This window comes from Diadema antillarum, unplaced genomic scaffold (genome assembly GCF_040938485.1).
Source record: "Diadema antillarum isolate AM-2024a unplaced genomic scaffold, OU_Dant_1.0 seq00000590_RagTag, whole genome shotgun sequence".
NCBI lineage: Eukaryota > Metazoa > Echinodermata > Echinoidea > Diadematoida > Diadematidae > Diadema > Diadema antillarum.
Genome location: NW_027271522.1, coordinates 316,366 through 342,587, shown reverse-complemented (window position 1 = coordinate 342,587; position 26,222 = coordinate 316,366). Strand labels below are relative to the sequence as shown.

The following is a 26,222-nucleotide window of genomic DNA, read 5'->3' as shown; positions in this document are numbered from 1 at the left end:
CATATCTTCCTTATTTCTTATCAGATTTTTGTTATTTTGTATCATTCTGTAGGGAATGTTTTTCTCTTTCTTTTGAAGTTTATTCATTTTTAGGGTGGATTCTCTTTAAGGTCAAGTAAAGTGACACTGGTTTTCAGCAAGTGTAAATGCTCTGAGTGACTGAAACAAGACAGAAAACCAACAAACAAAATGTGTAGATTTTTTTTTTAAACTGTAAAGTTGATTAGGCTTGTGACTCACCACTGTTGGCATGGGGGCAGGCATTGCACTCACTGGTGCCCCAGCTGACCCCTCTTGTGCAGCAGCACTCCTGGTAAGTAATAGACTCCATCACCATGTTGGTGCAGATATCCTCATTGGTGCCAGACTGACCCCAACAGGTGTCCAACAGTTCCTCCTGAGGGGGGTTTGCACCGCCGCCGTAATTAATGGGCCCGATTAATTCTGCAATAACATGCCAACACACGAGTATGAATCGGTACTGATCAATCCTTTGATTTGATATAATCCTCACATATCTTAGTGCAACATTTCATGGAATTGAAGTCAAAGTCAAAATTGAACAATGCATGCTCCACCAAAGCACAAAAATGATAAAGAAATATAATCTAACACTTTCACTTCATGATGTAGCCTATTTAAAACCTATTGATGTGGTATAATGCCAGTTGAGTGAGACTTGCCATTCACTTGTGCATACCAAAAAACGTAAAATCTTTGATCAGAAAACATAAAAACTCACCAATGCACCTGCGTTGCGTACTGTCCAAAATGAGAGGGGCGGGGCACTCGCATCTGAAAGTGCCTGGCTCGTTTATACAGTTCCCAAACATGCACATATGATGTCCGTCAGTTCCCTCACATTCATTGATATCTGTGCAACAGATGCAAAGATTAGAAGATACAAGAAATTATGTTGACTATGAGCATATACCACAATGTGCTTCAGAGGTGCGTCATTGTCTCATTTTGTTTTGTAAGTTTGGTGTCCCCAGCATTGTTGCTTTTAACATGATGTACAGTATGGATGGGGAACATAGACATCAATGAAATTTACTTCTTAAGATATTCTCAATTCTAATGCAAATGTGCAATGAGTTTCCTACACCATTTTTCGCTACAGCGGCGACCAAAAAAAAAGAAAAAAAGAAATGAAACTACGCCCATAATTTAGATTTAAGTTTACCAATTGATTACTAGCCAAAATAGTAGAATACATATCTGCCCATCCATGAAAATGTGATATATGCTACTCAAATATGAATTACCCACTAAGTAACACATGCACAGATGTTGTGTAAAAAATTTCCAGATTCTCACAAAGATTTACAGATTGAACAATATACCAGTAATTACTATGTTGTAAGTTCAGACCTAAGCCACAGGCGATCGAAACATTTGCATATAGGTGAAATGTTGTAAGATACCTGACCCTGCAACATTGCCTATGACTTACAGAGGACAAAGAGTAAATTCACAACCTGTTCGAGCAAATTTAACTGGGAAAACACGGTTTAAATGTGGCTGCAAGAAAGATTCAAGCAGGATTAAGATTTTAAATGTTGAAAGTGCTTCACTAATTTCAGCTGCATTGCTTGTGAGGCAGAATTTGTCAGATATTGATACGATTAATATAAAACTTTACTACACAGGCTATAAAGACAGTTTCTTCTATTGGGAAAGTTTCATAGGGGGTGTTCAGTAAAAAGATTGATATACCTCAGCTTTTCAGATTTACATTGACACTTAGATCACGATTAAGTGGTATCTTTGATATAGTGCTGAATTCACTCTAGGCTTTGCCTCCATCAATTTATTGGTCATCTCATTGTGATGATGCCTGTAAATATTTTGCTCTCATTCATATATTTTTCCATTTCCAACAGAAACATACTAACATAAATACAAAAAAAAAATGTATAGAAACATATAAAATAAGTATAGATTCTTTGTCCTGTCGGCACGTACCTTCACATGTCACGGAGTCAACTTGACGATACCCTGCAACACACTGGCAGATAAATCCCTCAGCTGTGTCGACACAAACCGCATTGGTGCAAGGGCTTGGAAAAGCGTCGCACTCGTTGGGACCCGCATCTACCGGAACGGCTGGATCTGCGGGAATGATTTGATCTACGGGAACGATTGGATCAACGGGCTGCTGGGGTTGCGGGCGATTTCCGGTGGTTGTCTGTAGAGGAGGTCTTGGAATTTCTGCAATGGCAAACCAGCGGCTTGATCTTTTATCATGTAGTGTTACATAACATGGTATTTGCATAGGATGTATTTGCAGAGATCAGGAAAAATGTCTTGATTCTCGCTACATTTTTAGTACTAGTTCTAGTCTTTCATATACGTGATATCAAGACTATATAAATGCAATCAAGAACCCTAAGAAAAAAACACCTTTAATATGTATTCTTTTCCTTTCTTCTTAGCTTTACATAAATAAGTCTAAGGAGGAGGAGGAGGAGGAGGAGGAGGAGGAGGAGGAGGAGGAGGAGGAGGAGGAGGAGGAGGAGGAGGAGGAGGAGGGGTTGAAGGCATAAATCAACAACTACTGGCCAATCAGTAGCACGCAGGTGTGACTACACACCAGCCTCTACTCCACACCTACCATTGCATATCCTGTCCTGGTAGCTGTAGATGAAGCCAGGAGAGCAGAGACAGCGGAAGCCGGATGCTGTGTTCTCACACATGGCACCCAACCCACACTTGCCTGGGATGTCGCATTCATTGATGGCTGAGGGCAACAGAGGTGGACAAAACAATGTAGCTTTCTCAGAGAGGATAACAATCATGGTAAGATAATACAAATAATGCTAATTATAATAATAATAATAATAATAATAATAATAATAATAATTATAATAATAATAATAATAATAAAAATAATAATAATAATAATAATAATAATAAAAATAATAATAATAATAATAATAATAACAACAACAATAATAATAATAATAATAATAATAATAATAATAATAATGATAATAATAATAATAATAATAATAACAATGATGATGATAATAATAATGATGATAATAATAATATAATAAAAATAATAATAATAACAAGAGATCTGCGCTGACTTTCAATTTACCAACATGTATATAATTTAGGATCTTGCTGATCTTGTACAAGACACATATTGGTCAAGCCTTTGGCTATATTACAGAATTATTACTTCTCATATCTCACAAACAAAACTTGCACAGTTCCAAAGATTCTTCTACAAATCCCAACATATAAAACACAAATAACATTAGGAGAAAAAGCATTTGCCTTTGCAGCTCCCATACTGTGAAATTACTTGCCATCAGAAATCACAAAATCCCCAAATGCGACATTATTCAAATTAGGATATCTCTTCATTTAAGTGTTCACTATTGTTTAAGCTTATCACAAGAGTTATTGTAGCATAGGTGAATATATGTAAATGGGTTCTGCTCTTTATTGATATATTATCTAATAATTACTATCAATTCTGGTACTAATTATCATCTATTATCACTAAAATAATGATATAATGACAATGCATTTGATCGTTCAGAATGCTACACAATTTAGTGCTTGAGAAAATTAAAGAGAAAATGCTGTACCAACTACAAAGTATATTAACTTTTACAAACTGCTTGAACAGAAGAAATCTCAGTTATGTTCAGAGAATCAATAGATCTATCAGACACATATTGGACCTCCCTACTGAGACTATAGAGACATCCTTTGTAAAAAGGAACTGAAATTGACACCACTTTCTTCTCCAGAAATCAATGTTCGCGCAGACAACTTGCAACCATATTTTGAGCCTATCAGGCATACAACTCACCTTTGCAAAGCTTGGAGGAGGGTTCATAGTCAAATCCTTCGGGACATTCACAGACGATGCTGTGTCCCCGGGAGATGCAAGTGCCGTTCCCACAAATTCCCGGATTTCGTGCGCAGGCATCCATGGTGTTAATACCTGTATGCATGCAAATGGTAGTAGAGAAGTGATGGCATAAATCTATCCAACGCAGAAATTGGCCTGTGAATGATACTTCTTTGTGCACCAACACATTTTCATTGGAACTTGGTGACATGCTAAATTTTACCTTCAGAAATGCAGAAATGCTAAGCATATTTGTATTTTGTGTTAATATCTAGGAATATGCATACCACGGGAGATAAACAAAGAAATTTGTTATCAGATAGCAGACATCCCTTATGGAAACATTGAGAGTCCAATAACTTTGTATTCGAGTTGTCAATGACTTACAATAACATAAAAGCTATCTACCATCACTGTTCACCAACTTCACGCAAAATCATTCACTGTTCCCTTCCCCCATCTCCCCCCAACCCTCCCCCCCCCAAAAAAAAGTAATAAATGAATAAATACATTTAATTTGATTTTTAAAAAATCTGTTAATTCTACCAAATCACATTCAATACTTTTGAAAAATCAAGCAAAATCATACAGATATTAGAAATTTCTTTCTGAACAATAAACCATGAAAATGTCATGTGCCGTAATGAAATTACAATTTTAAGAAATAACAAAAAGGAAAAAAGGGCCAAACAGTTCATGTAAGTGATTAAAATTACAGTGTCAACATGACGAGAAAATATATCCAATATAAATCATTGCGAAAAGGCAAATCAACCGATATTAATTGCAAATACTTGTGCAATAAACTTTGATAAGCTCAGTTGCTAATCTGCACTTTTTAATTTTACAGAGCACAGTCGGGACACATTGATGCATTGCCTTACTACTGCTTTCTCTATGGCATTTTTTATTTGCTTTTGCTTTTGCTTTAATAAGCAACGAAAGCAAGGAGAGATTATATCACATGAGAGAGGAAAATGGTTCTTGGCTTACTTTTGGGAAACATCATAAAGCAAAACTAGTTTAAATACATCCATAACATATCTCCTGAAGATTTCAGAAAATGAATACACATGCACAAATTAGGATGAAGATATAGGAAAATGTAGAGGAGTAAACAGTTGGAGAAGAGACATTAGGAATGTAATTTTGATGACAGGATACAATGCCTCCAAAATATATTTTCAACTAAGAAGAAAACACCAGGGGCAATTCAAGTCATACACACATCCACTGCATAGCACACAAGCTGATGAGAATGCCATCTTTCGCAATGTGACAAGCTCTGGTTCACATATTGTCCATACAGCACACCTCCACCATCTAGTATCGAGCTTACAAAATTTAAGAGTATTTAAGATTGTTTTTAGAGATACATTTTGAGTTCTGTCATGTCGGGACATCTTCAATTCCAACAACTTGATTTCACACCAACTGAAATGTGAGAAAGCGAGGATGCCAGACTGTAGCATGAAATACAAACTCGCATGAAGCATTTCTCTCACAAACACAAATGATCCCAAAGAAACAATTTAACAAAGGTACACAGATCAGATTCAGTCAAATACAATCCACAAGAAATGGCAAGATTTATGAACAAGAGCTTGTCACAACGCCATGAAATTACACTTACGCTGAAAATTTCTTACCGATACATCGCCTGCTATTATAGCTAAACTGTTCTCCGGGAGGACAAATGCAAGCAAAGCTGCCCTTTTTGTTGACACAACGACCATTATTACACAAAGTGGGATATCTTCTACACTCATTCAGATCTAAATAAAGGCAAATAAAAATGAAATGCATATCTTAAAACACCAGCGAGCAAGGAGCCAGATCACTGGACTGAAATAACATTCCACAGGATTCAGTTTGCGACTGCCTGCCAACTAAGAATCATTAAAAAACTTATGATTTTTAGAATATTCAGAGTTCGAAACACAAAGAAAACAAAGTCAACATTAGTTGAAATTCATTTAAAATCAGAGTGAGACCATTGTATTCCATGTTCTTTTCAAAAATTTTACAAATATATGCATGCGTGCATTACAGACAGCCAATCCCTTTTACATGCAAATTTTTGAAAAATTGGTGAGAACACTTAGGTATTGAAGAAAACATTATTTGGAAACCTCCTGTAAATTTTGAACTCAAGAGGGTCTTTATTTGTTTAGTAAATTGACCATTAAGATTTGAATATTTTTTTCGTACTACGAAAAAATTTAAAATCTGAACTACTAGTCTAGTTTTACAGACTTGTGTGATGCACTTTGTTATAGTTGCACGTGTAGTTCATGTTAGTGGTGTGTTGTTATTTGCTATCGACAACAAAGTAAGAGAAGCTAGTGAATTCTTCATTTCTAGCTGACAGCTTTAATATGCACATCTTTTGTTCGAAGTATAAGTATAATTATTACAACCACAGGAGGATTAATGTATGCAGCTGTGCCTAGTACACAGAATACGTTACGGTGAGCGTTTCGTGCATTATTTGAATTTTAACGGCTAACAACCTTCTAATATCACATAAATGTTATAGATTTACAATAGTCTTGTCATTCTGGTAGAATATATCGTGTTCTGTGCTATTTGGGAAGAATGCAAAAGGGAAGGGCTATCTTTCACATCAGAAATTCAAATAATACTTGAAATACAAAGAAAAGGTTAATTTTCTTCACTTTCTCTCTTTTTTTCTCAATATGTTCTTTCAAATATTTTCTCCTTACATGTTGCTTTCCTTCATTGATCCAATGATCTCAGCCATGGAGAAAAAAGTACACTGAAGATCAAATGGTGTGGTTGGAACTAATTTGTTATGGAAATGGATCATCAGCTTTATTTCAATGGTTTGATGTTGGCTTTGTTTTTGACATTCACGTGGCTCATCTTTACAATTTCTGCTTGTTTTTTTACGGCATTAATGGTTCTGTGGCAGGGAATCACAACTGGACAGAATAAAAAGAAAACAGTGCATCATGGCTCATAGAGGAAAGACAACAAGTGAAACAGCACAGGTGCATACTATATCGAAAATGCTGAGAAATCGTAATCAAGACACACAACACATTAGAAAAGGTAATATGTGCCTTTTACTGCGTCACATTCGAACAAAGAGTCATAATATAGAAATTGTTCAAACAAACACAGTTATATTGATAGACTGGGTTACAAAAACATCAAAGTGCACAAAAAAGAGAACACAATTGTGAATTCAGAGAGGAAAAGTCACATGATAAAAAATGATAAAAATGCAATAAATGCACTAAAATAACAACATTAGGAGGAGGTTAATATTCCTATCAATTAGAAGAATATCTATTATAAAAACTCAATGTCAATGAAGGGTGATGCGTATATCCATGTAAAATTCTCGCATATCATTTGTCATTGCAAAGTGTGTCAGTCAATAAAACATTCATAATCACTCTGTGCAACAAAGCATTAAATCCATATCATATCTCCTTGTTATCAATCATCAATTTCATCACCTGAACCGTGATCAGGTTCATCATGGATCAACTCTGCCATTAATTGCCATAGTCAACATGGCAATCGACAATTATTATTATCATTATCATCATCAATCCCATTGGAACAACACCAACATTTGGTAAGTCACAAGGGCATTGCTGCATCTCACCTGCACACTTCCTCTTCTTCTTCTTGTACATGTATCCCTCCGGACAGACGCAGGAATACCCTCCTATTCTGTTCTGGCAGGTTGCAGAACCGCAGATTTCGGGATCACGGAGGCACTCGTCCATATCTGGCAATTCATTGCAGGAAGAGAGAGAGAGAGAGAGAAGAAAAATGATTGCATGCCATCTATACACAACAGAAAATAACTCTTTGCAAGGTTATTAAAGTTATGATGACAATGCAAACGCCTACAATAAGAGTATGAGGGTGATGATAAATGCTCCCAAAAAAAACCTTACCGACACAAGCCCTGAGGATCGGGTTGAACTGGAAACCATTTTCACAGGTGCAGATGGCACCGCCCTGAGGTGCCACGGTACACGTGCCATTTCCGCACATGTCTGGCCTGGACAGGCAGGTGTTTTCATCCGGCGGATTGCGGGACGTGGTGTGACCCTCCAAGTTGGTGGTGCTTGGTGGTTGTGCTGTTAGTAGTGATCCAGAATTGGAGAAATCAATGGGAGGTACAATTGTACATCCTCTAACAGGTCTTTTCACAAAAATTCAATATTTCCTAATTCCCATGATGGTGTTTTGCATATTCAAACAATCCAGTTTTGTGTTAAGTAGAATTTGAGAAATACATCAGTCAATCACTTAACCCGTTGAGGATGAGTCCCGAGTATACTTGGGCAAGCATCTATGGGAAATATGTGTTGTAGCAAAATCAGTCCATCCTCAATGGGTTAAGATTGTAGTGGGCTACTCCTCTCTATTATTTGGAACTGAGTGATAACAATATTAATCATTCTCATCATGGTATCATTTACCATTATTTGAAGCTATCAAAATGATACTCCTGATGACATCCAGATATCTTTTCTTCATTGCACAATGTTCAAGATTTAATGCCATCCATGCAGGAAAAAAAAACACCTATTCATTTTATAATGCATTAAAAAGTGCTTGCATACAATCTTGCACACAATGTATTTCACAAATTACACATACAAAGCAATTAAAGCAGCTGCACACAGTGTGTCATTGAGTTATATAATAATGACATAAATTCAAGTCTGTTTATGTTTTTTTATAGAAGATTAATGTCTGATTTTCAGAGTGATAAATTTGAGAAGAGATCTGGTAAGAGGAATACAAATACAAAAATCAATCTGCAAATGAATGATTATGTCATGACAAGAGAATAAACACGAAAATTATTGGCAAGTTGACAAAGCTAATTTATTATTCCAGAGTTGGTGACTGATCATGTCCCAATGTGTTGCTTATCAGTGTTTTGTTTGTCTGCCATATGATAATAGTACCTGTAATACAACGGATGTATAGCGCGTCTTTCTCATGGTAAATTTACTTGACGTGACAAGATCCTTTAGATCCTATCTGCTCATTATGTTCAGTAGTTCTCTTTCCTACATGCAAACACATCTATACCATGAGAACCAATCATAGAACAACAGCACAGCCAATCTTACTGATGCACTGTCTTCTTGTTTCGTCAAACTGTGATCCCTGAGGGCAGATGCAGCGGAAAGAGCCCTCGCTGTTCTCACACTGGCCATTGCCGCAAACATCTTGCATTATTTGGCACTCATTCACATCTAAGTAATAGAAAAAACAACAACAACAACAACAACAAAAAGTCATTAGAATTCTTTGAATCTAAAAAGTATGTGTGACAAAGAAGTCGTCAAAGGGGAGTGAACATATATCCTACTGACATAATGCATTCCTTTAGATTTTTAGTTAGTGTATAATATAAAGCCTGTCATATTTTGCAATAAGTCTGGGTGTGGAAAATATCTTATTCTCAAATAAAATAGATTCATATTTCATGCATACTTTCAAATCAAAATTCTGCATCAAAGGGCAATTACACTGTTATGTCCATGAACTTTTTAATCGATCAGTCTTCAACAGGTATAAAAAAGCATGTAGGCCTACATAATAAATATCTTCAGAAACTTTTTGTGTACACAGATGAAGAACATAGTGGAGTACTACTTGCTCAGAGGGTGTGAAAACACCCGAGTTTGAAATCAAGCTATTTTACAAGGTCCTATTAAAGAGGATGGCTAGTAACTGATCAGTGGGAATCAGTGGGAATGCCGGGAGATGATTGTTCCAATCCTTGTGGGATTCATTTAAGAGTACATTATATTTCTACTGTTGTGTTTCTACCATTGTATCACATGTATTTTTCTTTTCTTTTCTTTTCTTTCTTCTTTTGTTACTGTTAACGTTAATTTTGTTAATGTTATTGTGTTTTCTAGCCTATTTGTATGAGTAGCAAAGTGCGCTTAGAAACGTCAGTATGAAGCGCCATATAAATGCAATTATTATTATTATTATTATTATTGTGTGAAAATTATTTGCTTCAGAACGGTCTCATATTCAAGTAATGTGCAGATTAATCCATCGTAACTGACCAGGGACGCTAACCTGGAAACATTAAACTGCACATTACTTGAATATGAGACCATTCTGAAGCAAATAATTTTCACAGAACAATAGATATACATGTTTGTATAATGTACTCTTAAATGAATCCCACAAGGATTGGAACAATCATCCTCCAGCATTCCCACTGATTCCCACTGATCAGTTACTAGCCATCCCCTTTAAAATGCCCTCCACATTTCCAAGCTTTTACCTTGTTTAATTTATACCGAATGAAAACCATAAAGAGACTTAATTAGGAAGAGACATTCAGGATAGTACTAAATTCATACAGGAGAAAATGAGAGAGAGAGAGAGAGAGAGAGATTTTAAAGAAAAATGTCAGGAAGAGGTGTTCACATCTTTGTCAGATTAGCCAGTCTTACCGATGCAAACTCTCAGCTCTTCATCAAAGGTATACCCCGAGGCGCAGCCGCACTGGTAGCTTCCTTCTCTGTTGAAGCATGCTCCATCCCCGCACGGAGAAGGGTCGGCCTCACACTCATTTATGTCTGTCACATGGCACAGACAATTCAACATAGGCAGCATGTGGGTAAGAACAAAGTGATTTACTCAGACTATCAGAGCTGTGGGTAACAAATCTAGCAGTCCCATTCATGCCCCCAATATCAAGTCTGGGGTACCATTTGTATATTTGTACATTTGGTACATTTGGTACATTCGTACCAGTTGTAGGCCTATATTTGATGTTTCATATCAGTCAAGACTCATTAACTCGATTAGCACCATTGACATTTTATTTCTATATACGCTAAAAACAATTCTAGGATGATGGTCCTTATTTAGTAGGTAAATTTCTTATCTCATTAGTTGGACATTACTTCCAGTAAATCCATGGCATACTTTATGTAATCAGCCTAAAATGACATAAAACAAAGATGATAAAGGAGAAAAGGGAAAAGAAGTAGAATGATAACAAACAGATGTGATAAAAAAATAAAACCTACAATTTCTCAGTCACTGATGTCAATTCTAAATCACATATACTGGTACTCTCCCAATCGACAATTGCTCACCGAGACATCCTTTGCCGTTGCCGCTGACGTATTCGTAACCTGCTGGACAGATGCACCTGTAGCTACCCTCTGTGTTCATACAGGTCCCATTGCTGCAGATTCCGCGATATTCTGCGCACTCATTGGAATCTGAAAAGTGCAATTCACATGCACGTATAAAAATGCTACTTCATTACAGTCAATCCCGTTGAAATCTAGTCAGCTCTTGTTTCTTCTTAGATCCACTTAGTCTATGACTGCAACTTGACTTGTTACATGCACAAATAGAGAAAATCACATTAAATTGATGGAACTCAGTGAATTTAGACATGCACAGAAAGATATTTGATTGATATCTACATTGGTGATTCATCAGTGAATAGTTCTAAATATCAATATAAGAGTCTGAATAGTTCCTTTTTTCTATTAAAGAAGCCAATCATAATTGTTGTCAGAAGTCATTAAAATTGCAAATTAGAACATAACACTTAAACTCATAGATTTAGTTATTTGTTAATAGTCATACAACCATTTCTATCTAATTATTGAACATTTATTTTTCATTCTTCATTTCTCTTTCTCTACCCACAATAAAGAACCCATAGCAGAACCTGAAACGTACCAGAATATCTCTATTCACTTCTCCATAATACATTTGTAAACACACATGATACATGTATTAAACATTCCAGTGGAATAGTTGCGTTTGGTATGTCTGGGCCCCTTTCTTTTGGATGTTCTTTTCCTTGTCCTTATTCATTGCAAATCTGTGCCCGTTTTTTTTTTTTTTAATGTGATTTGCGATCTATGATATAATGACGTACAGCTTCAACATTGTAAATTTATTAATGGGATCATCCTCAAAAGGCCAATGGCCTACTGCTGATTTCCAACACTATTTAACCCTAACTAGGCCGGGCTACTTAGGTAGATCATAGATATCTCAGCCACTGACCGCGCGATAGTGACGAAAATTGGCACACACACTGCCTATGATGGAATCTAAAGTGCCACGAAGTTAGATTTAAAAAAAAAAAATTATCATTTATGCTAAATTATGCTAACTTATGCATCATGATGCATGAAATCAGACAATTTGGTATAAAACACTAAATAAAGCTCAAAATGGGCACATTTCTTGTGTAAATATTTTTTTTAGTGTCTTGAGCAAATATAAGGACAAAAAATTGTGCCATCAGAAAAAATTTCTTAAGTATTTTATTGTTTTTTTAATTTCTTATGTATTTTTTTGTTTTTTCGACTTTATGTATTTCATTGTTTTTTTGATGAAACTTGTCCACGACATTGTTCCGAACAAGAAAATATGTTATTAATTGATTTTAATCAACAAAACCCCTAAATAATCATGTTTTTATGAAATTTGCCTGAAACTAGCACAGTTTGCTTTGAAATTGTACACAAATTCACGTTTTTGGGCAATTTTTGGTCTGACACGCACATACATATTTATGCGCAACTTCGGAACCGTGCGCCCGGGCATCGCAAATTTGGTGTCAAAAGATGCGGGAGACTTGAAAGAAAAGAAGTCATGAAACGTCACGGCGATAGCTTTTCGCGTTAGTGATATATCACACGGAACGTCGAGGGGGGGCCTCGGAGACCCCCCCCCCACCCCCACCCCCCCAGCCTAGTTAGGGTTAATACTCAAATTGTTACGTCAATCTTCATCACACATTTTTTAATTATGACTATGTACTTACTTTAAATAATTTTGTCTTGTATATAAATGTATATTTTGATTGATTGTCTCTCTGTATGTATTTTAACTGAATTTGTGGAAATAGACTTGAATTGAATTGAATTGACACTTTCGAACCATACTGAGTTCAATCAGAAATCTTACCTATGCACAGGGAGAGAGCCTCATCAAACATAAATCCATACGAGCATGAGCACCGGTAGCTGCCCGCTGTGTTTGTGCATGTTGCATTTCCACAAATCCCAGGTGACATCCTACATTCATTGATGTCTGAAAAAAAGGTTAAAATGATGATGCAAATTAACCGTTCCATGAAGAGCATGACGTTAGGCCTATACCTCTTTTGGAGAGACAATTTTTCTATGCATATCCATACTGAAATGTATCATTTTGCACAAGGTATTAGTCTTTTTTTTTTTACTTCCTATGCCTTTCAAACACTTTATTCTGTATTTCTGGCAAATCTTTTATTGTAAATACCGTCATTTATATCAATGGCAAATACACTGAAATATAGAGTTCAATATTTTGACTCTCAGCTTGATAAAATGAAAAGGTTTTCTGAATTTGTCTGTACTTAATTTTAATGACAAGCTACATCTTTGAACCTCTCTCCCCTAAAAAAGAAAAAAATAATGTTATGTGTATAACTACTGCATCTATCAAAATGATACAGTATTTTTGCAAATTCCCTCACTTTATAATAGCATTCATTTGGGATCAGTCATTTTAAAAGAATTGGTGACAAAAAAAAGAAACCTATGGATGAACATAGGTCAAATGTTAAACAGATGCCTCACCTCTACAGGTTTTCTCCTCACGATCAAAGTCGAATCCATCACGGCACACGCAGCGATAAGATCCGACCATATTTTCGCACCTGGCCTCAGAGCCGCACGGATTCTCACTGGAATAGCACTCATCCAGATCTTGAGGTTGCACCAAATGGGATAAATAACAAGAAGACGAGATCTTTAAAACCATTTAAAAGCATTGCTGACAGTGGGATGCCTGAAAAGAGATTGTATCACAAAAACATCACTGTTCACTATATTTGATTTTATTGTAGATATGAATGAAAACTGGAAGGTTATTTTGATATTTTGAAAGGTTGACAAAGCACAACATTATTATATATATATATATATATATATTTTTTTTTTTTTTTTTTTTTTTTTGAGGGAGAGGGAGGGGGAACTGGTAATCATCAGTTGTGCATAGGCTTAATTAGCCCTATAATATCACATACCTGCATCTGTAACAATCAAGGGATGCACATTCACAAATGATAGGCAAAATACTTTTGAAAAGATGGACAGAAATGGGTGGACAGAAACAGAAAGATTCTTTCCTTGTAATCAATTCCTCAACAAAACAGCAGGAACTGAAAAATTAATTTCAATGAACATGGGACGATAGAGGATGTTCTGTAAAATCAGTGTAGAAAGAAATAAACATGATGCACTGTCCATTTCTTTGTGTTATTCAAAGATTCACAAATATATATATATATATATATATATATATATATATATATATATATATATTTATATATATATATATATATATATATATATATATATATATATATATATATATATATATTTATTTATTTGTTGTCTTGTGTATTTTCGGAGGGTCCCATATCGTACAGGCTTTGCTTCTTAGTGGGACCCTCTATTTCCATCCCCATCCTTAGTTAACTTGTATTATATGCTTTATGTATATATCAAAAAAGATATAATTGTGGGTTTTTTTTAATTTGTTACTCATTTTCATATGTATTTTGTTAAATCACATTCTGCAATTATTACAAATATCCTTTGCATATACATTGTGTATAATTTCTTGTTTATTTGATGGAAGTGAAAATAAATTTGAATCTTGAATCTTGAATCTCTTCTTTTTTTTTCTTGGTATATTTCTCTCACCTAGACACTGCCTCATTCTGAATTCGTATCCAACGGAGCACACACACTTTATGGTTCTTCCAGCATCAACACAAATTCCGTTTCCACAGAGATGACCTAAGGTGCTGCACAGGTCAAAGTCTGCCAAAAGCAAAATTTATTAAAGAAAAAAAAGATCCAGAAACTACACATTGCAAGAGGTGCATGGCAGGAGGGATGACATAGAATCACATAAGTATAGATAGAAATGTGACAAAAAAAATGAGTATAAACATCTTATGCTAGAAAACAGATGCATAGACATAAATGTGAATGGATTAGGTAGATACATGAATGGAAATATAAGTATGTATATGAATAGACACCAATTAAAATGTATGTACACTTCTGAATCACACAATAGTTTTTCTTCCAAATTAGTCTCATATGATAAGAGAATGCTGCGGCAAACATGCATAATAATGTCAGGGGTCTCATCTCAGTTTTGGGGAAAAACATAGAATTCATCACGATGCAAATTTTGTTCTAACATTCAATTTCATCATCCTACTGAGACAAACATATGTGACTATTTAGTATTGACAAGGGATTATCTCAGTGTTATCATTCACTTCTTTCAAAGACCTTTTGTGTAAACATTTTCACTTGATTCCTTTCCTATGTATCGGAGGGGGAGGGGCAAAGTTTGATCATAGGTAAAGTACTATAATCTGCGGAATTGTTTTGTGCATTGTCAAACTGATTAGAAACTTACAAAAGGAAGTCACATCATGCAGATGTACAAATCTAATGCTGAGTTAGATTACATAATTATTTTTCTATCTATCACTAAATACTACTACGATAACATTTACTGTTTCTCCTGTCATTATTTACCAAGGCAGTTTCCGGCATCATTATCAAACTGGAAACCCACGGGGCATGTGCAGTCGTAACCATCCTCTGTTGGAACACATGTCCCATTGCCACAGATGCCATCCAGGACCACGCAGAAGTTTTCGACTGTGAAGTACAACATCCAATCGAGAGAGAACTCACTTGAAATATCGGAGGTGATGGAACAGATGGAAGAATGCCAGAATTCGGCATGCACCACATTATCATGTCATGTCACCAACGCTTCAACTAATTTGCATTGATGTAGCTTTTCAAAGCAAAGTCACTCATTTATATAAAACATGAGGAACCTTCAAAAGATACAGCCCTTATCACATATGTCCAAGTTTGATGAAACTACTAGCATTTTGTTTGTCTGAATTTTATTCCATTTGTTGAAGTAAATTTTAGCATGGTGTGGAATTTAACTTTGACATACTACATCCTAGTCTGCTACATACATGCTGAAACAGGGAGGATGCAAGTGTTGCAAGATGTTTAGTAGTGAGGTGAAGTACTTGCATTCTAACCTTGTGAAAAACACACAGAGTGCCTGCTGCATTTTATATACATAAAGATCATTTAACTCAACCAAGCTCAGAAAAAATTGATTTGAATGAATGAATAAATGAGTAAACAAACAAACTAACAACAGTCACAGACACAAAAAGAATAAATGAACATACAAACAATAAAGAAATGAATAAACACAGAAAGAAAAAAGAGACCAGAACATAGTTTTACATCTGCTGTACCTGCGCATATAGACAGGTCCTGGTCATAACGGTAGCCTGGTGGACAGGAGCATTGGAAGCCACTGGTCAGGCTCTCACAAGTTCCATTGCCGCATACTCCCTGATACACCACACAATAATCCTGGACTGGAAGACAATGTGGTTACATGAACTTGACTTGCCTCATTGTTAATATTGTTTATCAGTATTCTTTTTTTTCTCTCCTTCTCTCTTTCTTTCTTTCTATCATTCCTTCTCTCTCTCCCTCTCTTATTATCTCCTCTCCTGATTTACTCCTCTGTCTGTGTCTTTCTGTAATCTCTCTGCAAATTGAAAATTCCATTAATGGTGCATTCTTCCTCAAAAATCGATATTAAGAATGATGCTTTGATTTTCATCTTCATATCAGCACACCTCATAGAAGCAAAATTTTAAACTCTTTTTGTGTCATCATGCATCATGGTGTAAAACCTCTTGTGTGCCAAATCATTCTGAGACTGCACCGCATGAGCACTTTTATCATTATTATTATCATTATTATTATTACCATTATTAATATTATCATTATTATTATTAATGTTATTATTGTCATTATTATTATTATTATTATTATTATTATTATTATTATTATTATTATTATTATTATGATTAATGTTATTATTATCATTATTATCATCATTATTATCATCATTATTATTATTATTATCATTATCATTATTATTATAAGTTTATTTGGCATTTCAGATAACATTCCTTTTTTTAAACCATGTAACTTCTTATAGAAGCATTATGGTAGAAATACAGTACAGTAGGCCTAATTGTATAGAAAATTGAAAATTGCGAGCTTTGCTGTGCTGTAAATTCTTGGACAAAGCTATGGCTATTACTCTTTTGATGTACAATGGCATATTGAGATTTATCATTTAATTTGTGTGAGGAACTATTCGGCATGTTCTAGCAAAATATGTCAATTTTGGCAACTGTGTGAACGTGGCACATCAAGATTTAATTGATATGAAATGAATGTATTAATGACCACAGGCATACCTGCACAAGTCCTCAGGGAATCACTGAATCCATAACCTTCTGGACAAGTGCATTCTGGCCCAGCGTTGGTGCTGGCACACGAGCCATTCCCGCAAACACCGGGTGTGGCACAGTGGTCTATGACTGAAAATAAAGAGAAATATCAGTTGTGAATTTATGACTGCTCAAGAGCTTTATACCGACTCATGCACCAAGCTGCTGCTGAGGACAGGTTTTAAATCTTTGCTTTCACATGCTAGAAGGATAGTTACTTCCCCAGTTTGGATGTGTAATATTCATACAACATTTTCAGCATGGCAAAGCTGTTTATAAATGTAGTGGTATTTGATCAGTTTCTTTGCGGACAATCGATGGGATGTCTGTCCAAGAAATAGAGAAGGACACTGTGGGCTTGTACTATCTGCTAAAAAAGAATTTGGCATGAAATAAGATACATGTAATAAACTTGAATCACCTTGATCAAGTCAAGAAAGGATTGAGAATACCACAGCACTTTTGTCATTTCAGAGGCTACCAAGAGTAAATTAGCTATATAGAGACAGAGACCCTGATACAATCATAAATTGGGTAAGTGGAAGTTGATGAATGGAAAGAAAAATTTGGACAGTTAAGATCATCCATGAGGAAAGAGAAACTGATGAAGGAGACATTGTACACACGTATGAAAATGCTCAAAACAAGTAGGCCAATTGCTTGACAACATGTGGTACTTTGATTAGAATGCTCAAGTGAGAAAAGAAAAAAAAATCCCTTACAAAGGATAAGCACAACACAAACTGGGGAAATAAAGTCAAATTTCAGGCTTACCAAAAAAAAAATCACCACCAAACACTAAAAATCCTTCATGGGGGAACTCATACTGCCAAATTTGCTCACCACTGTGGCAAGGATTGATAGAAAAGAGAAAAGTAGAAATAACATCGAGGGAAAATGGGGAAAAAGAGGGAGAGAGACAGGAATGAAGAGAGATTGCCTACAGGAAGCTTAAAAACAGCAACAAAAACAAAATAGAAAAAAAGAGGAGTACAAGAAGAGACTAGAGAATGCATTTTGCAAATCAAGCACATATCCATCCCCATAAAGGGGAATTTCCTGGCTTAGAGAGACAGCAGGGGGAAATGGATACAGACAGACACATAGACAAAATGGCAGCCAAGGCTTGTAGGACAGCAAATTCTGTGTAATGACGGACCCTCATTTACAAATGATTGTCTCACTGTAACTAATTCCACCATGGACCCAGCTGTGTTTCAGTGTCATTTGCCCAATTTTGCTATAATTACCAATTAACAATCAAATTGATTCTATGAAGGAAAAACAAAATCGATCAAACTACAACTATGGTGGCAAAAAAAAAAAATGGAGAAATGGTGACCTAGAATGTCTATGTCTGATTCTTTGTCGTTACCCCACAACAAAATTATCACCGTCTGGTAAAAAAAAACAAAAAACAATGACAAATTTAGCAAATCTCAGGAAGCCATCACACATTCAGAGATAATAAATGTCAGTTCCAGTCAATTGTGATGGTTATGTTTGGTATATACCGCTGAGCGGGCAGGAAATACAGACATAATTGGAACATCGTGATACTGTAAACACTCTCGTACACATCACTAGTCCCGACTTACAGAAGTCATAAAATAGATGTAAATGGAAGGACACGTACTGCACAAACACTATTTCAACACCTCAGTCTCCTAAACCTGCACTGAATCTGGCATGCTGCCTGAATTAATATCAGTCAAAAACAAATTTCATACAACTGTTTTTGTTTCTTCTTTTCTTTTTACATAGGACATTTGATGTAGAATCATATGTTGTGATCTCCACTCCATGTCTCTTGATATATCCTGACTATAGCCGATGTGCCTTCATATAGAAGTGATGCAAAATTCTTAGACAAATTCATAATTTCACAGCTTTCTAAATCTCTTTTTCTACACAGCCATTTCATCTTAGCATTATCTTCAAAAGGTTATTCATATGAAAATGAAAAAAGACGAATACTGAGTCCCCACATTTCCTATTCTGCATGTCTCTGATATGTCATTGTATGTTTATATGTTCAAATGTTTCTGTTATTGTTCCTCTCACTCTCTTTTCTTCATACATTATTCAAAATCCTAATTATTATCCATTTTTTCAGTGCTTTCTTGCTGTAGGAGAAGGTGAGAACAGACTGGAAGTTGGATGACAATGACATTTCGATATCTTATTTATCTGGGCTGATATGACTGGTATGTTCTCATGAAAACAATTTTCCATATCCTAGTTTGCTATGTTCTGAATATCTGCATCTAATGACCTACTATTTCATTCATTCAGATAATTGTACAATTTTGTATCCATCAATTTATGCATGCATTCATCAATTTACCTACTCATATAAAGATGTTGAAGTTTTTATTTTGCAAGATTCTTTCACTTTATCACCTAATCACCACAATCTTTATATCTGTCTTATGTAATATGATTTTCTGTTTGTATTCTATGTCCGCTTGTATTTTATGTTGAATTGCCAAATAAATAATGATAATAATAATAATCAGTCATGGTTTCATCCTTCTTCTGTGGGAATTTTTTTTTTGATCACCATTCAAAGTTATCTAAATGTTGTGCTGTGAATGAGCACTGATCATAATGGAGTTCTGTGTTTGAGTGAAATAAGTTAAATTTCCCTATGATCGCTGAGCTTATAATTTCCCATTGTGGGTTTGCAAATTAGAAACAACAACAAAACACACACACACACTTAACTCACAGAAATTACATGAGATAAGAGACACCAAAAAGCATTTAAAAAGAAATTCTGGTATTCCTGAACACAATTTACCCTCCATTCCTTTCAGATAACAAAAATGAGAGTTTATTAGTTTTGAACTCTGTTATAAACATTTACTTGTTTAACACATATTTTTGCCATCGCATAACCGTGAAAACAGAGAAAGTTTAATAATACTTCTCAAGTCTTTCAAAATGATGGGCTGACATCCAGGAATAAACACTTCCCACAGCTGGGTAAAATGACTCATTTCTGACAGATTACTACAGACATTGTATTGTCATGCAATGTGCCAAAAGGTGGCAGGTCCAAAAGGGAATGATTAAGGGAGGACTATGAGGCCTGTAAACACATGACTCATGGTGACCTGGACACTGACCTATGCATGTCTTCTCTTCTTGGTCAAACTGGTGACCCTCTGGGCATTCACAGTCATACAGGATCTCCTGGTCAGTACATGTTGCGGCGCCGCAGATTCCGGGGAAGATCTCACATTCGTTGATACCTGTGGATTTTCGACAAGATTGGGCACAGAAGTTTGGTTTTTGTTTCAGGTGGGCTTGGTTTCATCCAAATCCAACAGGAAAGGTAGTAATTAATGCTCTTTATAGACGATTTTATGCCATTAATGCCTGTACATCCCCTTGGAAGAACTGTTTAGGCGAAGAGAATCACATGCCATTTCTAAAGGGGCATGACTACTGCTACCATGTGCACTGCTAAGCTCAAACTGGGGGTGGGGAGGGGGGTATAAAGACTGAAGAGTATGTGAATGGTCCTATTCACTGGGCCTAATACTGCACGCGTGTACACCATGTTCCCATTGGTCATGACAGTCTCGTTTCAGGCCACCGTGGACAAAACAGGGGACGTGAGACAGCGCGGTGGGACGAGACAGGCAAACGTGACAGGACATGATTGCTGTGGATGCTGGCCGTGTCAGATTTTTTAAGTTGTCAGAAAAAAAAAACAGTGCTATGGCAGTCCAAGTGCTGATGAGAAATCTTGTAAGCTGCAATAAAACAGGGTGAACACAGCAAAACATGACGGCACGTAAAAGGCACATATATATCTCCAAAGAAATATAGTGTAGATCTAAAAGCATTCTTTTTTCATTGTTCAAAAAATGATAGGTATTTAACTTTAGTTGAAGGTACATTTTTAGCAACAATTCAAAGGTGTTTATGACAGATGACGATTTTTCAATTAAGACTAATAAGGAGTACCTTAAAGCCAAAATTGCTGAACAAAATTTCACAAAGGCCGAGTTTCAAATGTTGAGCAAATTTATGGCAGAAAAGAATTCTGACACATCATCGAATTGCCACACTGCAATGGCATTGACAAATGTGAAGTGTGTAAGGATCCACACCACAAAATTCATTGTGCTGATCTACTTTTGATGCCATCTTACTGTGTGTTTATTTTATTCCTGTGTGACTGCACTTGAGGTGGCAGCCCCAAAATTTTCTGGCTGCAGAATAATATTTACCCCCGTATAAACACAGAATTACGTGCCTATCTCTCTTTCTCTCTGTAGTGGGGTCTCTCGGTGGAAACCAGGATGCTATATCATCACTAAATTCCATGGAAACAATAACACGACTCTTACTTCATCATTGCCTCACGCAGCTGTCACAATAATTTCTTGGGCAAGGATGAAAAAATGGGAAGATATGCCGCACATATGTCTTCTGGTGTTTAGACATTTCAAAACTGGACTGTCAAACCATATCAAGTCAAAGGTGGTACACCCACACATACTTTATTGTTGTTGTTGTTGTTGTCAAGTGGTTGAACATGCAACTCACTTGTTCTTTAATTCTCCTTCTCCCATACCCAATCACCCCTCCCCAGCTCCCTTTAGGGAAAAGCAGCAACAACAAAAATACATTCTTTTCACTTTAATGTAACACCAAAACAAAATGCAAATGAATTAAAGGCCCAATCAGGTTTTGACAAGACCTCAGAGTAGTGAACACTGTTTCATTCACAACTCTAGCTGAAAAAGAAAAGAAAAAAAGATTTTTTTTTTTTTAATTGAAAGTAATTGATTAATGGAGTCTATATTATATAAGGGAATATTAAAATGAAATATTTAAATAGAATAACAGCAATTGATGGTACTTTTCTCTATCATAATCATATCACTGAAAAGAAAGAAAAAAAACATGTGCACAATTTCTCAGTTCATCATCTGAGACCATGTGATTGTAGGATTTCCATATTTCAAATACAGGCCTACAAACTGTTTGCTTTTTGTTGAAGCAACAAAAATAGCAAAACTCTAAATAGAAAAAAAAAGAAGCTCTTCACATGGATGGAAATATAACAATGAATGCATACTGGTCACTTTAGCAACCTGTTTTGCTTGCACACCCCTGCCTAATATCTTACATATTATCACATTTACTTGCTTCACGGCACATTTAGTTTGAGTACCCTCTGAGATGTGTGGAATGTTCTGCAAAATCATCTAAATCAATTCAAGCTAAATATCGTAATTCAAACAAATAATCTTACCCTAAGAAAGCATTGAGATATATTTTCTTTTTCGGTAACACAAACCAGGTCATCAATTTGTGAATCTCCCCTCCCCCCGGGACATTTTCTTAGTTGTTTTGTGATAGGATAAGAAGGAGAAAATGCAGCAATATACTGTATCTGGTATCTATATCATTCATTGAAAGTTTCTACAATCCGATTTTTTTTTAGAATACTTAATTTCACAACAAATCTTGCTATTATCATTATCATGGTATTTCCATTTGTATTATACCATTTGAGAAATTGTTGAAATAGATTGAAATTGAAATTAAAATTAAAAAAGAAAGAGACAAGCACATCCCCTCCCCCACAAAAATTTAAAGGGATGGTATAGTATTCGTTGAGGTGAGGATTCAGCTTTTTACCTTGTTAGTTACTAAGAAAGCACTTTACAAGACTTTACAAGCAATTCTAAGAGGAATTCAAAGCTTATTTGATGAAAATAAGGTCTGACATGGCTGCGACATTCAAAAACAAAGAAAACAAAGTAATCCTAATAAAAGGTGGAACCCAACTTTTATTAGGATTGCTTTGTTTTGGATATCACAGCCATTTCAAAACCAATTTTCATCAAATTCATCAAATGAATTTTGAATTCTTTTTAAAATTTAATACTCTGTCATGTTTTATAAGAGCTTTCTCATTATCTAAAAAAAAAAATCATCATCATCAAGAAAACTGAAGCCCCATCTCAACCGAAACTGTACCATCCCTCTGAGGAAATGTATCATGTATTTTTTTTTTTTTGATGGAAAGAAACTATTGAATAAGAAATAAGAAAAAAAAAAGGCACAGACATCATAGTCAGAAGGCTCTGTGCCAGGTCACCTACCTGAGATATGAGCCTCCTGTCCAGTGGACGCATGCACAGCAGCCTCCGGGTAGGCAGGGAGGAGGGAGGAGTCAGACGGGTTTCGCTGTGTGATCACATGCTTTCCCCTGCCAACGGGACACGTCTCATTGTAAGCAGCTGTAGCGAGGTGGGAGAGCAATCCAGGAGGAAAAACACACACACGGTCATTCAGACAGAGAAACAGACAGACAGACAGACACATGAACATAATAATGGAGAGCAAAATATTGGTGTACATCACTGACTGCTGCCATGTCATACTTCATATGAAACTTGGTGCTCATGTATGACAGCTGTTTTGAGGATAGTAAGAGGAAGACACAGTAGTTAAGTGTTGGTGGTGATGCTGGCCCATCTGGTCAAAATCTTACCTCTCCATTCCTGCCATGTCATCAGGGGCATGGCTGACAGGATTACTCTGCCATTTGATAGAACTGTGACATACATCCATGTTGCAGCCCATCATCATATCACAGAATGTAGAGTTTCAAAGGAATTTTGTACTCCAACCCTCGACAAATCCCCATCCCTTTTTGCACAAGTCCACAGCATGAATTTAGATAACACAATGTATATGTGTAGAATAAGGTTACAACCAAAAGTATAATTCTGGTAACATGGTGAGAGCTCCTAAGGATACAAGCTAATACATTTACCAGCTAATGACCTACATGTTTCTTTCTTCAGTTTGATTTAATTGATAAAACTATTGAAAAGAGAGTCTGAAGTGAGGAAGAGAAGCCTCATTATAGAAAATTACATGATTATTATTGTCCATAATTAGTGTTTATTGCATCATTAAATAGATTAATTACAAACATTGCAATATATCAAAGATGTACTGAGATATCTCATTCAATGTTACACACTTATAGAAATATAATGTAGACAAATGGAAGCATAACATGTGCACAAGGTTACAGATTGAATATCATTACTATTTGCAATTCAAAGGATGAAACTCTCCAAAACCAATGTGTCGTGAATTACACTTGTCTTATCATTACTTCCAAATTTGAATTACATTTATTCTTCTCCCCTCGCTGTCATATGTAAAAGCCTCTCATTCTGACCTTCCCAAGGCTGCCAAAATTGAATGAAATGCAAATTTCTTTGCTGAGTCTTATGGTAATGAGATTTGACACCCTAAAATTATTTTGTATCTTGTAACTGATGGAGGGATGGCTTTGATTGTCAAGTATAACGCTTTGAGCAGTACATTGTTAATCATCAAGACAAAAGACCATGACTTATCAACATTCTTACAAAATGCACATATGCCTAGAGTTTGAAGTAGAAAAAAATCAATAAAGAGAGGAAGGTCGAGGAGGGGGGGGGGGGGGGGAGGAGGATGAGGGGAATAAAACAAACAGGTGAGTCAGAAGAAACTCACCCGTGCCAGACTGGGGACAGATCATCAGGTCGCAGTCGTCGCCCCATCCCGCCCCGACGGTGCAGCAGCATTCCTGTTTGGTGACATTGGATCCCAGAAGGTCAGAGCAGAGGTTCAGGGGGTCAGCGATACTGCCATAGCACTCCTTCCTGTCTGCCTCCACTGGACATTTAGAGAAAAGAAAAACACAAAAACAAGCATGACTGGCACAATCCTCTTGTTTCCATGGTGATGCTAATACCTTAAAACTTACACTTAAGCTTGTAAAGCTGTATATATCATGAGTTCCCTAACTGTTTGACCATGGGCGGTAGGGTCCATGGTCGGACATTCTTCATATCTGGGTGTTGTGCTTTTTGTACCTTCTGCCACATTGTGTGAGTTGCATTTTTGGAAATCCTCATTTCGTGCAAATTCTACTTTCAAACTCTTCTGCAGAAATGAGAGATTTTGTGTGATTCAGCATCTTCCAAGAAAAAGAAAGTTTACCCCTTCTCACAAAAATGCAAGAACAACCACACTGATCTATCAAAGTGAACAAAAGTGAAAACTAAGAATAAGGTCAAAGGTCAAAGGTATAGATTAAACATACATACATACATACACACATGCATACACACATGCACGCATGAATACAAACTTTATTAATTGATAGGTGGGTAGATAGACAGGTAGATAGATAGACAGACAGACAGACAGACAGATATATAGATAGATATACAGATGGATAGATGATAGAAAGATAGATAGATACTGAGTAGATAAATAGAGAGATAGATAGGTACGTAGAAAGATAGGCAAACAGATAGATATAGATAGATAGATAGATAGATGATAGATAGATATGAAGAGTTTGTTCGCAAAAACCAATAAGTCCATATTAAATTTGCCAAATGGAGATATTTGCGATTAAAGGTCAAGGAAAATAAAGAAAATAACAAGAAAATTTTTGCTTCTTTTGAACATAACTTCAAAAATGTACCTTTATTATGTAGTGACCAATATATCATTTAAAAGGTATTATTTTGTACTTTATGACAGAGATCGTACTTCAAAATCTTCAAAAATGGACTTATCGGTTTTTGCAAACAAACTCTTCATATGTAGGTAGATAGATGGGTAGACATATAGGCTGAAATTGAGACACTCTGAGAATTTGACTCATGGTATTCATGGTGACGTGTTTAAACCTCTGTCCCACTAGACTTCATTTGAGCCATTAATTCTGTGCACCTCACTGGGGTATCTGGTTTACAGATACCGAGCATTACACGTCTAACCACATCTCATGCTGGTTTTCCTCTCTAATTTCTCTGGAGTACATCCCATCAAACATACTCCTACCAAAGCACTGAAAAAAAATCCACTGAA

At 35.9% G+C, this 26,222-nt stretch overlaps 1 protein-coding gene across 1 annotated transcript in view; it reads right to left on the bottom strand.

Moving 5' to 3' along the window:
* Window positions 1-223: 223 nt before the first annotated feature.
* The window catches only part of LOC139735655 (uncharacterized), a 175,616-nt gene continuing 149,617 nt past the window's right edge, over window positions 224-26,222 (bottom strand). The window contains exons 14-33 of the mRNA XM_071646406.1: window positions 24,852-25,013; window positions 23,438-23,575; window positions 20,438-20,563; window positions 17,274-17,396; window positions 16,248-16,373; window positions 15,493-15,618; window positions 14,638-14,757; window positions 13,507-13,635; window positions 12,851-12,976; window positions 11,008-11,136; window positions 10,357-10,482; window positions 9,007-9,132; window positions 7,813-7,998; window positions 7,515-7,640; window positions 5,524-5,649; window positions 3,833-3,967; window positions 2,618-2,743; window positions 1,969-2,214; window positions 743-874; window positions 224-444 (exon numbers count right to left, since the gene is read on the bottom strand). Coding sequence (XP_071502507.1) covers window positions 224-444; window positions 743-874; window positions 1,969-2,214; window positions 2,618-2,743; window positions 3,833-3,967; window positions 5,524-5,649; window positions 7,515-7,640; window positions 7,813-7,998; window positions 9,007-9,132; window positions 10,357-10,482; window positions 11,008-11,136; window positions 12,851-12,976; window positions 13,507-13,635; window positions 14,638-14,757; window positions 15,493-15,618; window positions 16,248-16,373; window positions 17,274-17,396; window positions 20,438-20,563; window positions 23,438-23,575; window positions 24,852-25,013 — 2,855 coding nt within the window. The remainder of the gene's footprint in view (window positions 445-742; window positions 875-1,968; window positions 2,215-2,617; window positions 2,744-3,832; window positions 3,968-5,523; window positions 5,650-7,514; window positions 7,641-7,812; window positions 7,999-9,006; window positions 9,133-10,356; window positions 10,483-11,007; window positions 11,137-12,850; window positions 12,977-13,506; window positions 13,636-14,637; window positions 14,758-15,492; window positions 15,619-16,247; window positions 16,374-17,273; window positions 17,397-20,437; window positions 20,564-23,437; window positions 23,576-24,851; window positions 25,014-26,222) is intronic.